Below are 12188 nucleotides of genomic sequence, written 5' to 3'. Positions count from 1 at the left end.
GTGGGAGAGGAAATGGTGGTGGTGTGGGGGACACACTGTTTGATGAGAACAGGCTGGAAAAATGGACATTTATGTTCCGAACATTTTGTGTAAAATTAGGGCGGCATGGTAGCTCAGCAGTTAGCACTGCTATCTCAGAGTGCCAGGGACCTATGTTCGATTCCCGCCTTTGGCCACCCTCTGTGTGGAGTTTACGCATTCTCCCTGTGTCTGCATGGGTTTCCTCAGTTTCCTCCCACAGTCCAAAGATGTGCAGATCAGATGAATTGGCCTTACTAAATTGCCCATATTATCAGAGAAATGTAGGGGAATGGGTCTGGGTGGATTACTGTTCAGAGGGCCAGTGTGGACTTGTTGGGTTAAATGGCATGTTTCCACACAGCAGGAAATCTGTAGGGAAACTAATCCAATTTATGTTGTCATAAGTCTCACACTCCCATTAAGGACGGTGGACAAGTTCACAAAGCTGGAGGGCCAGAGGCAGCAAGCAGGATACTATGGCAAATGAGAGATAGGCACTTCAAAACAGAGACCAAGTGTTAAAAAGCTGAAAGAAAGCCTTAAATAAAGTATGGCTTTTGCAGTCAGGCTACCACTGTGAGCATGGGGTGGGGCAAGGGAACCCCTCCTAAGGTTGGCCCATGGCTGTTGCTGCTGCACGATGCAGGAAGGGTCTCGAAACCTGACCAAGGTGCTGCCCACGATGCGTTTGCTACTTTTCATTCTTGCCCATCTCAATTCTACACTCCAGCCACTAGAACACAGGCCACAGATCAGCCATGATCTCATCGAATGAGGCTAAACAGCCTATTCTTCTTCCTAACTGCAGATATATTAATTTTGGTCCGAGATCAGCAGTAATTGAGTGCTAAGCTTATACGGTTAGGTTTAAAGTCACTAGAAATTTGCCTAGTCTGCCTGCTGGAACAGAAATGTGAACATGCACAATTTAATATACCATTAATGTTCACCTTCTCATGAGATTAAGTCTCAAAAAGTTTATTAAGTGATAAGAAACCTCATATGAATGTCTCAGTACTTTTTAAACTTGGCTACATATAATATTGAGTTATATTCTACTCAAACTGAAGGGCTTTGCGCCATGGAATCGATCAGAACTCTCTGTTTACATCGCAACCATTAATGTATTACACCACACAAGTTTTTACTTCAGAATCATACCTAGAAAATCAGATTTAGACTTTACAGCACTGCTTAAAGTAAGATGGCAAAGCAATGAAAAATTAACGGAAATTAATCTGGAGCCTGCTGCACTCTTCTGGCAATACAGTGGGAAACCGTTTGATTCAGGTCATTTATACCTTACTCACCTGCTGCACTTAGATGAGTGGGGTGGTTAGCCCTGCAAACACAGTCAGATTCCCTCTACTTCTTTCACACAACAATTTACATGCTATTATGCCTTTAAATGAAAAACATCACCTGACACTTCACTAGACTGTATTTAGGCAAAATAATAAATTCCCTCTTTAAACGAAGATGTCAAAATGACTCATCAAGACTTGCTATTTATTGGTTTTAGTCTGTTCTTTTGGTTAGTTATGATTTTGCTGGAATTTGCAAATGAGACCTTTATTTGTGGCTTCAACTGGTTAGTTTCCCCTGATTTGGTTGGAATTTGGTCAGAGGTGCCAATGAAAACAGATGTAGAGTCAGTTTGTCCTGCTTCTTGTGCAACATCTTTCTTTTCCATGATGAACTCCTATTGAGAAGAGAAAGAGAAATAAGTTCTAGCAAGCAAGCTTCTAAGTCCTAACAATTATACAGTTTATTATTTCATATAAACATGCCTTTTCTTCCATGAAACTAATGATAGCTATCCCAATTTTTACTACAGAGCCTGCATGGAGCTTCCTGCACTGCAGAGTTCCTCTTTAAAAGCTTTACATTAGTTAGATGCAGTATTTCTAATACTGTGAATGATTAAAGTGTAATTAGTCATATCTTCTGCTCAGGAATGTGTTAACTATTGCACTTTGCAAATACCCATTCATAAGGCTCTTGGAAAGATTCTTATTATGTTCAAAAACAATTGATAGAAACAGATCTAAACATTAGAAAAAAAACTTCCCAGCCAATTGTTAAACAATAAAGTTAATGACCCCAAAAGCCACAGTACCACAGACTACATTTATTTAGCACTGTAAAAAGGCTCAATGACCATCACTGGAGTGTTACCAAACAGGGCCAGAAAAGCTGTCCAAATGTTTGCTCAAAGAGATAGTTAGCTTTTAAGAAGCATCCTCAGGGGGAAGGGAAAGGAAATGAGGCTGAGGTAAGTAAATGGAATAAATTACAAATCACCCCTGGACACAGTGAAGGCTGGAACAGCTTAAGGGCTGAATGGATCGCTCCTGTTTCTAATTCTCCAAAAGGTTTAGGGAGCAACTTCCAGAACTCCATACCGAGACTTTTGCTCGTGGTTCAGTGATGAAAATCAGGGATGAGCAAATGGTCAGATTTAGAGGGATACAAAGCTAATGACTGCTAAGGAAATGAAAATGTCTTAAAACACACAGAAGAAAACAGAAACAAGTTGCAGTTATATGAACATTTTTATGACAGAGTTGCAGGGTTTATCTGTGTAATGTTATAAATCCATCATCTTTGCTGTTTTGTTGCTGATCTCCCATCTAACTGAAGGTAGGAAGTGGCTATTAGCTACTAATTTCATAGCGTTTCGTACAATTCACAACTCTTTAGATATCTGAAGCACTTCATGTCTGCATGCAACAAGGTCTGGACAGCATCTAAACTTTGACAAGTTTCAAGAAAGCCATCAAAGTGCCAGGCAATGATCATCTCCAACAAGAAAATTAAACCATTGCTCTTTGATGTTCAAAACAATATCACTGCTTAATCTTCCACGTTCAACATTCTTGGAGTTCTACTGACCAGAAACTTAAGCCATTTTAAATACTCTGGTTACAATAGCGGATGATAAGCTGGGAAATTTGCAAGCAGCTGAACTCCTGACTTTCATACTTGTCCATGGCATTTGTTGCTCATCCTTGATTGCCTCTGAGATGGTGTGCACAGATGCAAGTGCCGTATGTTTACTGCACCTCAATGACAGAGGTTGGGATGGTTTTAGTTGTAGATATGGAGGTGATGAAGATTGAACAGATTCCCGCTCATCCAGGAGAGAAGCTCCACTCCCAGTGAGAGAACGTGGAACATAGAATCCCTACAGTGTAGAAATAGGCCCTTCAGCCCAACTAGTCCACACTGACTGTCCGTAGAGTAACCCACCTAGACCCTTATTACCCTAAATTTACCCCCGACTAAAGCACCTAATGTACACATCGTGAACACTATGGGCAATTTAACATGGCCAATTCATCTAATCTGCACATCTTTAGATTGTGGGAGGAAACCAGAGTACCCGGAGGAAACCCACGCAGACACGGGGAGAATGCGCAAACTCCACACAGTCGCCAGAGGTTGGAATTGAACCTGGGTCTCTGGTGCTGTGAGGCAGTAGCGCTAATCTTATGGGAGGTTTCATGGATATGGAATAAAGTGTTGCAGTTGGAAAGGTGGAGAGGAGCATTTGTGCAGTGGAAAGCCTTACTTGACACCAGTTTGCACATCCATTGGATGTCTGGTGGATCTCTTGCTGAGGGTCATAATTTGCATCTTGTTAGGCAGCGAGGAAATGATGGTGATGAATTTATACAGGAAGTACATTTGAAAAGGATGCTTCATTGTCTTTTCTGGTTGACAGAATCAAAAGTCTTTGTGTGTTTGAAGAAGGCCACGTACAAAGATTGCTGCTAATCACTGGATTTTTCTAGGACTTTTCTTGCTTGGAAGAGTAGGACTATTGTGCCTCTTGACAAATGGAAATTGCATTATGACTTACTAGAAGCTGTTCAGCCACCAGGAAGAAGTGACTGAGGAAAATATTTGCAATGACTCTCCCATTGCGGACAGCAGCGAGATCCCTATGTACTTAGCACCATTGGTTTTATCTCCTTAAGATGGTCACGAAAACAATGTCTCCGTGATCTGCTGGCCACTCCCTTCCAGACAAAAGGAGATGAAGTCATGTAATTCGTGCCAAGAAGGCTTCCCCATCACTTTCCAGTATTCTGAGATTCCATTGCCCCAGCAGCCTTGTTTGTTCTCAGTTGGCCTTTTTATACTTATGTTAGGCTGAAGTTGTGCTGAGTGATGGTGGATACCATGCGGTAGGTTGTGGTGCTTTCAGTTCAGGATCACTTTGCTCTTGTGATGTAGTAGCTCCCGGATCTCCTAGATGTTTTCGTCACACCAGTCTTGAAGTTTGAGTAGAAAAATTAGAGTCTTCTCACAAGTGCTGTTTATGATGGATTGCAGGGCTGACTAGATACTATGGACATTCTGTGGATCCTGCTGATTGAGTATTACCAGGTTGGCTGTAAAGCAATGACTATGTAGGTCTTTCTTTGCTGAGCCCTTGAGTCCATCAACATTGAATTTCCTGCACCGATATTTCTGATGCCACTCCTGTTTTTGGGCTGGCCTGATAGAAATAGTAGACATGATTAGATAATGGCTGGGCCAGCAGTCATCAGCTCCTGTACGGTGTGAGTGATGCAGTTGCTTTTTGTGTGATGACATAGTCAAGGCGGTTTCACTGCTTGGAGTGAAGGCGTCCATGAGGTGCTGCATTTATCTCTCTGATGAAAGAGGGTGTTTATGACAATCAATTATGCTCTAGACATTTCCTCAGTAAGAAATCTTTGTTGGTGTCTGCCTTCTCTACGAGCACAAAACTATTAAAACTTGGGTGTTGTCAAACTGAGAGTCAGTGTTAGACAGCAATCACAAGGGTGATAAGTAAAAGGTAACAATGTGAACCTTTATAAGATTTTGCTTACGCTAATGTTTACAGAGAATGAAGGCAGGAGGTTAACCAGAATAGTGGGAATAGTGGAGACTAGAGACAACAAAGGAATAGATGTTTCAAAAACAGTTGTGCCTAAACACTGCTGGAATCAGGTAGAATCAAACATTACGACAAGGTTATGAAGGTGGAAGTCACTTTACCTTTAGTTTACATAGCAACAAAATGAACATTCTGACCTTCACCATGTCCAACTTTGTTAAAATGTCAATTTCTTCAAATACTCCATAATGCCTCATGTAGCACTGATCTGCCAGATTATTAATAGCCAATAAGAGGGCACCAAACCCTTCACTCTGTGAAGAGAGAGAATAAAGAATGAGGTAACACTTTGACAATGGCATTAAATTACCAATCTGTTATAAAAAGGTCACTTAGGTCCAGCATTACAGATTTTCACCCAGCTTTCTGATCCTCCTTATAACCACCTTGGCAGACGTGCATTTGGATAGTCCAAGCATAGTTTCAAGATGTCAAATTGCAAAAGGGAATCTATCAGTGGAATTTACAGTGTCATAAAGCTAGTCCCTTTTTTTTCCCTAAAAGTTGTTCCTTGGCTCAAGGATACTCTGTCCTTGATCTTTTTCAGAGGGTCAATAAACCGGACCGGGCTCCGATCAGTCTGATTTGATAAAGAGAATAAAAGGAATTTGAGAGACCTTTGTTTGTATGTAAACAGATGAGACTTCAGGCCAAAGTGGTCATGTTTTAGAAGTGACTTGTATAAAGAAAGGGGAGCAGTCAGCTCTCCAGCTAATCTGGGCGGTTTTAATTCAGTCTTGAGCTAGTTGGAAATTCAACAGGAAGCTGTGTGGAATCTCTCTCTCTCTCTCTCTCTCTTTCACCCTTCAACTTCAATCTGAAAGCATGTGTTCCATTTACACTGGTTTTTAAAGGAGTTTGCTTATTGGGACTGTTGTGTATATTCGGAACAGCATAATGAAGTCGAGCTGGATAGGTTGAGTTATGTAAGGGTTTTTTAATCTGTTCTTTGTGTTTCCTTGTGTTATTTTGTGAATAAATTTTTGTCTGTTTTAAAATCCAGTAGTGAACCTAGCTAACTTCATCCGGGTAATTTTCTCCACATACTTACCAAGACAAATTGCAAAGTTATGGTCTGAGCTGCCTGCTTCAGATTGTTTTGAGTGCTCTGGCTTAGTCCATAACAGACTGGGAGCTCTTTGCGGGATTTTAAAGAGCGAGTGGTAGGTGCTAGTGTATTTATTTTGGGTGTTGGTTTGGTTGTGTAGATAAAGTTTGGGATAGGAGTTGCCAAAAGTTTTCTGGATGTGAATGTGGTGACTTTGGAAGTTTTGCAAATAAGTGAATAAGACTAAGTTCCAAGAATTAGCAGAGAAGCTGGAATTGGAACTGCCTGCATCTGTGAGGAGAGATAATTACTGCAGTAGCTCAGCATTTAAAATTGCTGGAAAATCTATAGAGATGGCAAGAATTCAATTGCATATGAAGCAACTCGAATAAGAGACAAGAGATAAAGAAAGGGCAGCTGAAATGAAACAGTTTGAGTTACAATTTGAAGCAGAAGAGAGGGAAAAAGAGACCAAAAAAAGAAAAAGAGAGAGCTTCTGAACTTCAAAAACTAACACTTTAAAAGGAAAGTCAATTTAAAAGGCTGGAGATAAAGGCTGAAGGTAAGCCTAGTGAGGAAGAGAGAGAGAGAGGATGAGTAAGTGCCCCTGGTAGTCAGAAGCCCAGTGAGAAACTGTTTTAAGTATTTTCAAGCATTGCCTGAATTTGATAAGAAGGATGTGGAAGCCTTTTTCATCTCAGTTGAAAAGGTGGCTAAACAAATACAGTGGTCAGTAGCAATGTGGGTTTTGGTGATCCAAACGAAACTTGTAGGTAGGGCTAGTGAGATATTTGCATTACTATCAGACGAGGTATCTAGGGAGTATGAGGAGGTGAAAAAAGACATTTTAAGTGCATACGAGCTTGTACCAAAAGCCTATAGATGACATTTCAGGAATCTAAGGAGCGACCCTGGTCATACCTATATTGATTTTGAAAAGATCAAACAGATTAATTTTGATAGATGAGAGCTTTAAAAATCGAGCAAACCTATGATGCCCTAAGAGAGGTAATTATAGTAGGGCGAACTCATGTGAAAGAGCAGAGAATTAAAACAGCAAGGTTAGCAGCTGAAGTGGCTGATGATTATGAGCTGGTCCATAAAACTCGGTTTGGCTTCCAGAATCAATTTCAGTCCATGACGGACGGAAATTGGGACAAAGAGAAATCCTCACATGGAAAGGGAAAGATAGATCTCAGTTATCATAAGGATAACTTACTACAGGGTAAAAAAGAAACCCTTGAAGGGGATAAAGAAGTTAAAAAGATATTTTCATTGTAATAAAGTGGGCCACACAAAATCACAGTGTTGATGGGTTAGAAGAAAGCCAGATGTAGAAAATCCAGACAAGCCTTGAAGTTTTGTTGGACGAGTAACAAAATGGACAAGAGAAGTTAGACAACTACCTCAAAGTGTACAAGATGTTCAGAGGTTGGTTAAGGAAGAAGTGCCAGATTTGCTTAAAAATATACATGCAAGGGTAGAGTTTATTCACAAAGGCAAGGAGTAGTAGCTAAAGAGGTTACTATATTAAGGGACACAGGATCCTCTCAGTTTGTAATGCTGAAGGATGAGGAGATATGTACTCCTGAGGGACTACTGTAACAGGAATTCATGGTGAGACAAAAAGTGCTCAATTATGTAAAGTGAGGCTAGAGAGTCCAGAGAAGAGTGGAGAATTTGTGGTCGGAGTACTGTACAAACTCTCAGCTCCAGGAATACAATTTGTCCTATAAAGATACAGCTGATTCACCGGTAGGCGTGCTGCCTACTCTAGTTGAAAAGCCAGTGAAGACACAGGCAGCTGAAGACATGGAGAATGTTTGTCCCAGAATTTTCCCTGCTTGTGAGATCACACAGAGGCACAAGCTGAAGCAGGAGAGATCAAAAGGCACAGATAAGGAAGCTGACATAGTGTAATCCGAAACTTTCTCTGTTCAGGTAAGTGGCACAGAGCAGCGGCAACTAGGTAAACATGCTCTGCTAAGCTGATTCAATTACAGCAGAAAGATGAGGAGTTAAAACAGTTATATCCATGGGCGGCATGGTGGCACAGTGGTTAGCACTGCTGCCTCACAATGCCAGAGACCCGGGTTCAATTCCCGCCTCAGGTGACTCTCTGTGTAGAGTTTACACATTCTCCTAGTGTCTGCGTGGGTTTCCTCTGAGTGCTCCGGTTTCCTCCCACAGTCCAGAAATGTGCAGTTTAGGTGAATTGGCCAAGTTAAATTGCCCATAGTGTTTTGTGAAGGGGTAAATGTAGAGGAATGGGTCTGGGTGGGTTGCACTTTGGCGGGTTGGTGTGGACTTGTTGAGCCAAAGGGCCTGTTTCCACACTGTAAGTAATCTAATCAAAGAAAAAATCAAAAGGCATTTACCAACAAAGAAAGTGAGTGCATTCCTGTGTGTTATTACTTAACAAATTATGTCTTAATGAGGAAATGAAACCATCACACATTCATGCATATGAGAAATGGGCAGAGATTCATCAAATTGTTTTGCCAGTAGGGTATAGAAAGGAAGTGCTGCGAGTGGTGCATGAGGTACCACTTGGGGTCATTTAACGGATGAGGAAAACACAGGCTAAAATACAAAGACATTTTTACTGGCCTGGAGTACACAAAGATATAGTTGAATTTTGCCAGATGTATCATACATGTCAGCTACCTGCACCTTAAATACCAATTCCAGCATTTGAGGAACCTTTCGCAAGTGTCTTGATTGATTGCATATGTCCTCTACCTCAAACAAAAAGTAGGAATAAGTATTTATTAACAAAAATGGATGTGTTGACTAGATTTCCAGAGGCAATCCCATTATGCAACATCACAGCTAAAAGGGTTGTAGAAGAATTATTTATTTTTTTTTACTAGATATGGACTACCAATAGAGATCCAGTCAGATTAAGGATCAAACTTCACATCCAAACTATTGAGGAGAAGGTGTTAATGATTACAGCACAGAAGGAAGAACCAATTTCAGAGGATTCTGAATTGGACATTCCTCAAATCAAATTGGACAATGAGGAAGTTGTCATAAAACTGGGATAAATGGAGTTACCTTCCACTAGAAAATTGAAATGACCTAAAAGGGTTATTACTATTACATGGGGAAATATGCAGAAATAAACTGCAAAGTATTAACTTAATTGTGCATAATGAAGATAGAGAAAATGCTGTTCTGATTAAGCAACATCCATTTAGGCATAACGCTCGAAAGTTAGCACAGGTTCAGAAGGAGTTAGAGTGCATGCTCCAAGGTGGCATAATCAAAGTGAGTTACAGTGACTGAGCTCACCCATTGTCATGGTGCCAAAGCCAGATGGTACCCATCGATTAAATATGGACTGTCGCAAAGTCAACACCATTACAAAGACTGATGCATATCTAATTCCACAGTTGGAAGACAGTGTCGAAAAAGCAGGACAAACAACTTACATTTCTAAGTTGGACTTGCTCAGAGGCTACTGGCAAGTACCTCTGCCAGAGAGAGCAATGACAATTTTGGCTTTTGTAAGGCCAAATGGTCTATATCAGTTCAAAGTCATGCCATTTGGTATAAAACAAAATTTCAGAGACTGGCTAATATTGTCATTGCCAGATTACCCAATTGTGTGGCATGGTCACCTTCCTGGGCCACGTTATTGGACATAGACAAATGGCCCCACAAGATACAAAAATAAAAATAATTGGGGAATTTCCCACACCATCGACAAAAATGCAGTACTACGGTTCCTGGCATTGAGTGGATTTTATCGAAAGTTTGTGCCGAATCTTAGCAGTGTGGCTGCTCCACTCACTGAATTGTTAAAAAAGGCAAGAAGTTTCAGTGGACAGCAGACTGCAAAAATGCATTTGACAGCCTAAAAATTGTGTTTACCAGTGCCCCAGTATTAGCCACACCGGATTACACGAAGCCTTTCAAGGTGGCTATCGATGCCAGTGATGTGGGTGTTGGTGCAGTTCTCCTGCATGAGGATGATGAAGGAATAGAAAAGACCCATTGGGGATTTTTCAAGGAAGTTGAACATTCATCAACAGAAATATCCAATGGTGGAGAAAGAGACTTTAAGCTTGGTGTTGGCATTTCAACATTTCATTGGTTTTTATTACGAGCAATGCATCCGAGACAATTGTAAATACTGATCACAACCCATTGAAATTTGTGGGAAAATGTAAGGACAAATATGTCAAACTGTTTAGATGGAGCTTGTTGTTGCAGTCATTCAATTTAACAATTGTACATGTGGCAGGTTGTGAAAACGTGATTGCTGATGTGTTATCAAGAGACACAAATAAGATACAGAGGCGTTTGGTGGTGGGTGTACCGCTGCTTGAATTTGCATGTGGTTATGCATGTTTGTATGTTTATAGTTAGTGTAGTGTATATGTGTGTTTAGACTATTAACCAGGTTAAAACTGAAGCCATTTTTTGGTTTTGACGGCTCATTTTAAGGGGGGGGGGAGGGGAAACTGTTGCGTATATTCGGAACAGCAAATTAAGTCTAGTTGGATAGGCTGAGTTCCGTACAGCTTCTTTATTCTGTTATTTCTGTTTCATCGTGTTATTTTGTGAATAAACTTTTGTCTGTTTTAGTCAACCTAGCTAACTTAATCCGGGTAATTTTTACTATACACTTACTAAAACAAATTGCAAAATTATGGTCTGACCTACCTGCTTAAGAATGGTTTGAGTGGTCTGGCTTAATCCATAACAACAGCTTAAGCAGGATGTAAAATGGGTAGCAGTAGATAAATCATCCATTATTCATCCAGCTCGAATTTGCTTTTATTAACTTCAATGGTAAGAAATACAGGGGAAGATGTATAAAAGATGGCTCACCTATTACAGTTCATTTCAGCCCACCACCAACATTCAGTTACTCCTGTAATTTAGAGTGCTATTGTGGGCAAAATCAAGTCAATCAAGATATGTGTGATATACAAAGAGAAAATCTTTGTTTAATGCTATTTTTTCCAATCTCACTGAATTGCTGGCAATGCTTTATTCCTTCAATTATTTGAACAGTACAAATATTTGTGTTCCACAAAGCTCTCCACAACCATAATGTCAGGCAAAATGAGCATTTTCATTTGAAGTGTTTCAGGGAGTGTTTGCTTAAGAACTACATGCTTCCCTAATTAGCAGAAAGCAGGCAACTAGGGGAAAAAAAACTTAATCACAAGTAATTTATACATTCAAAGACTGTACATATCAAGACTAACATTCAAATCTTCATCTCTAGTATGACACTCCAGCAGTGTTCAGGAACCCAGTCTCTATTACAATTGCACGTTGAACACCCCTTTCATGCACTAAATTGTCAAATCCCAGGACACAAGGTATCCATCAAACAGATTAGTGATTGGTTGGAACCAGGATGCATTTGTAGAACTGCTAACCAAATATCCGACTATCAAAATGCAAATTAGTCAAATGCAGTTTGATTCCATGAGCAATTACCACTGAGGAATGACAAAACTGAAAACAAGCAACCCAGCTACAATAATGTAAAAGCAAATACAATGGATGCTGAAAATCAAAAATTAAAGATAGGAAGTGCTGAAAATATGTAGAAGCTCAGGCAGCATTTGTCAAGAGAGGAACAGAATTGATATATTGACATGAATATGACTTAGTAGACAATTGCTTTTTAAACCCTAGTTGATTTTTCATTGCTTTTACTTTTATTCTTTTATCAATTTTGAATTGTGTGCATGAAGTGACTTATAGACTTTCGAAAAAGAAATGGTTAAAAATCACACAACACCAGGTTATAGTCCAACAGGTTTATTTGAAAGTACAGGTACACAATCCTTTATCCAAAACCATCGGGGTCAGCTGGCTTTTGGAATTCGGAATAAGTGACAATTTGAAATAAAAAAAATTACCGAACAGTAGACTCACCTGTGAGTACTACAAGCGCCGAGATAGAGTTAACACCTGCCAGTGCTGGGCCACGCCACATTACATCTGAGTGACGTGAGTCGAGTGAGTGCGGAGTTGGGCTAACTGTTTGCACATCAAACAATCTTGTTAAAGAGAAAAAAACTTTCACGAAAGAAACTTTGGATTTGAGAGCTTTTTGGATTTTGGGATTTCACATAAAGGACTGTGTACCTGTACCAGCTTTCAGAGCTCAGCTCCTTCATCAGGTAACTAGTGAACAGACCAACCAAGCTTAGG

The 12188-nt window shown here is 40.2% G+C and overlaps 1 protein-coding gene across 1 annotated transcript in view; it reads right to left on the bottom strand.

Annotated features, from left to right (window-relative positions):
* Positions 1-208: 208 nt before the first annotated feature.
* si:ch1073-416d2.4 (coiled-coil domain-containing protein 42 homolog) overlaps positions 209-12188 on the bottom strand; it is a 53095-nt gene continuing 41115 nt past the window's right edge. The window contains exons 8-9 of the mRNA XM_060828991.1: positions 5092-5208; positions 209-1723 (exon numbers count right to left, since the gene is read on the bottom strand). Of these exons, the coding sequence (XP_060684974.1) occupies positions 1517-1723; positions 5092-5208 (324 nt within the window). The 3' untranslated portion in view covers positions 209-1516. The remainder of the gene's footprint in view (positions 1724-5091; positions 5209-12188) is intronic.

Source organism: Hemiscyllium ocellatum, chromosome 8 (assembly GCF_020745735.1).
Source record: "Hemiscyllium ocellatum isolate sHemOce1 chromosome 8, sHemOce1.pat.X.cur, whole genome shotgun sequence".
NCBI classification, from domain to species: Eukaryota; Metazoa; Chordata; class Chondrichthyes; order Orectolobiformes; family Hemiscylliidae; genus Hemiscyllium; species Hemiscyllium ocellatum.
The sequence above is the reverse complement of the archived record's forward strand: the minus strand, read 5'-3'. Positions and strand labels throughout refer to the sequence as shown.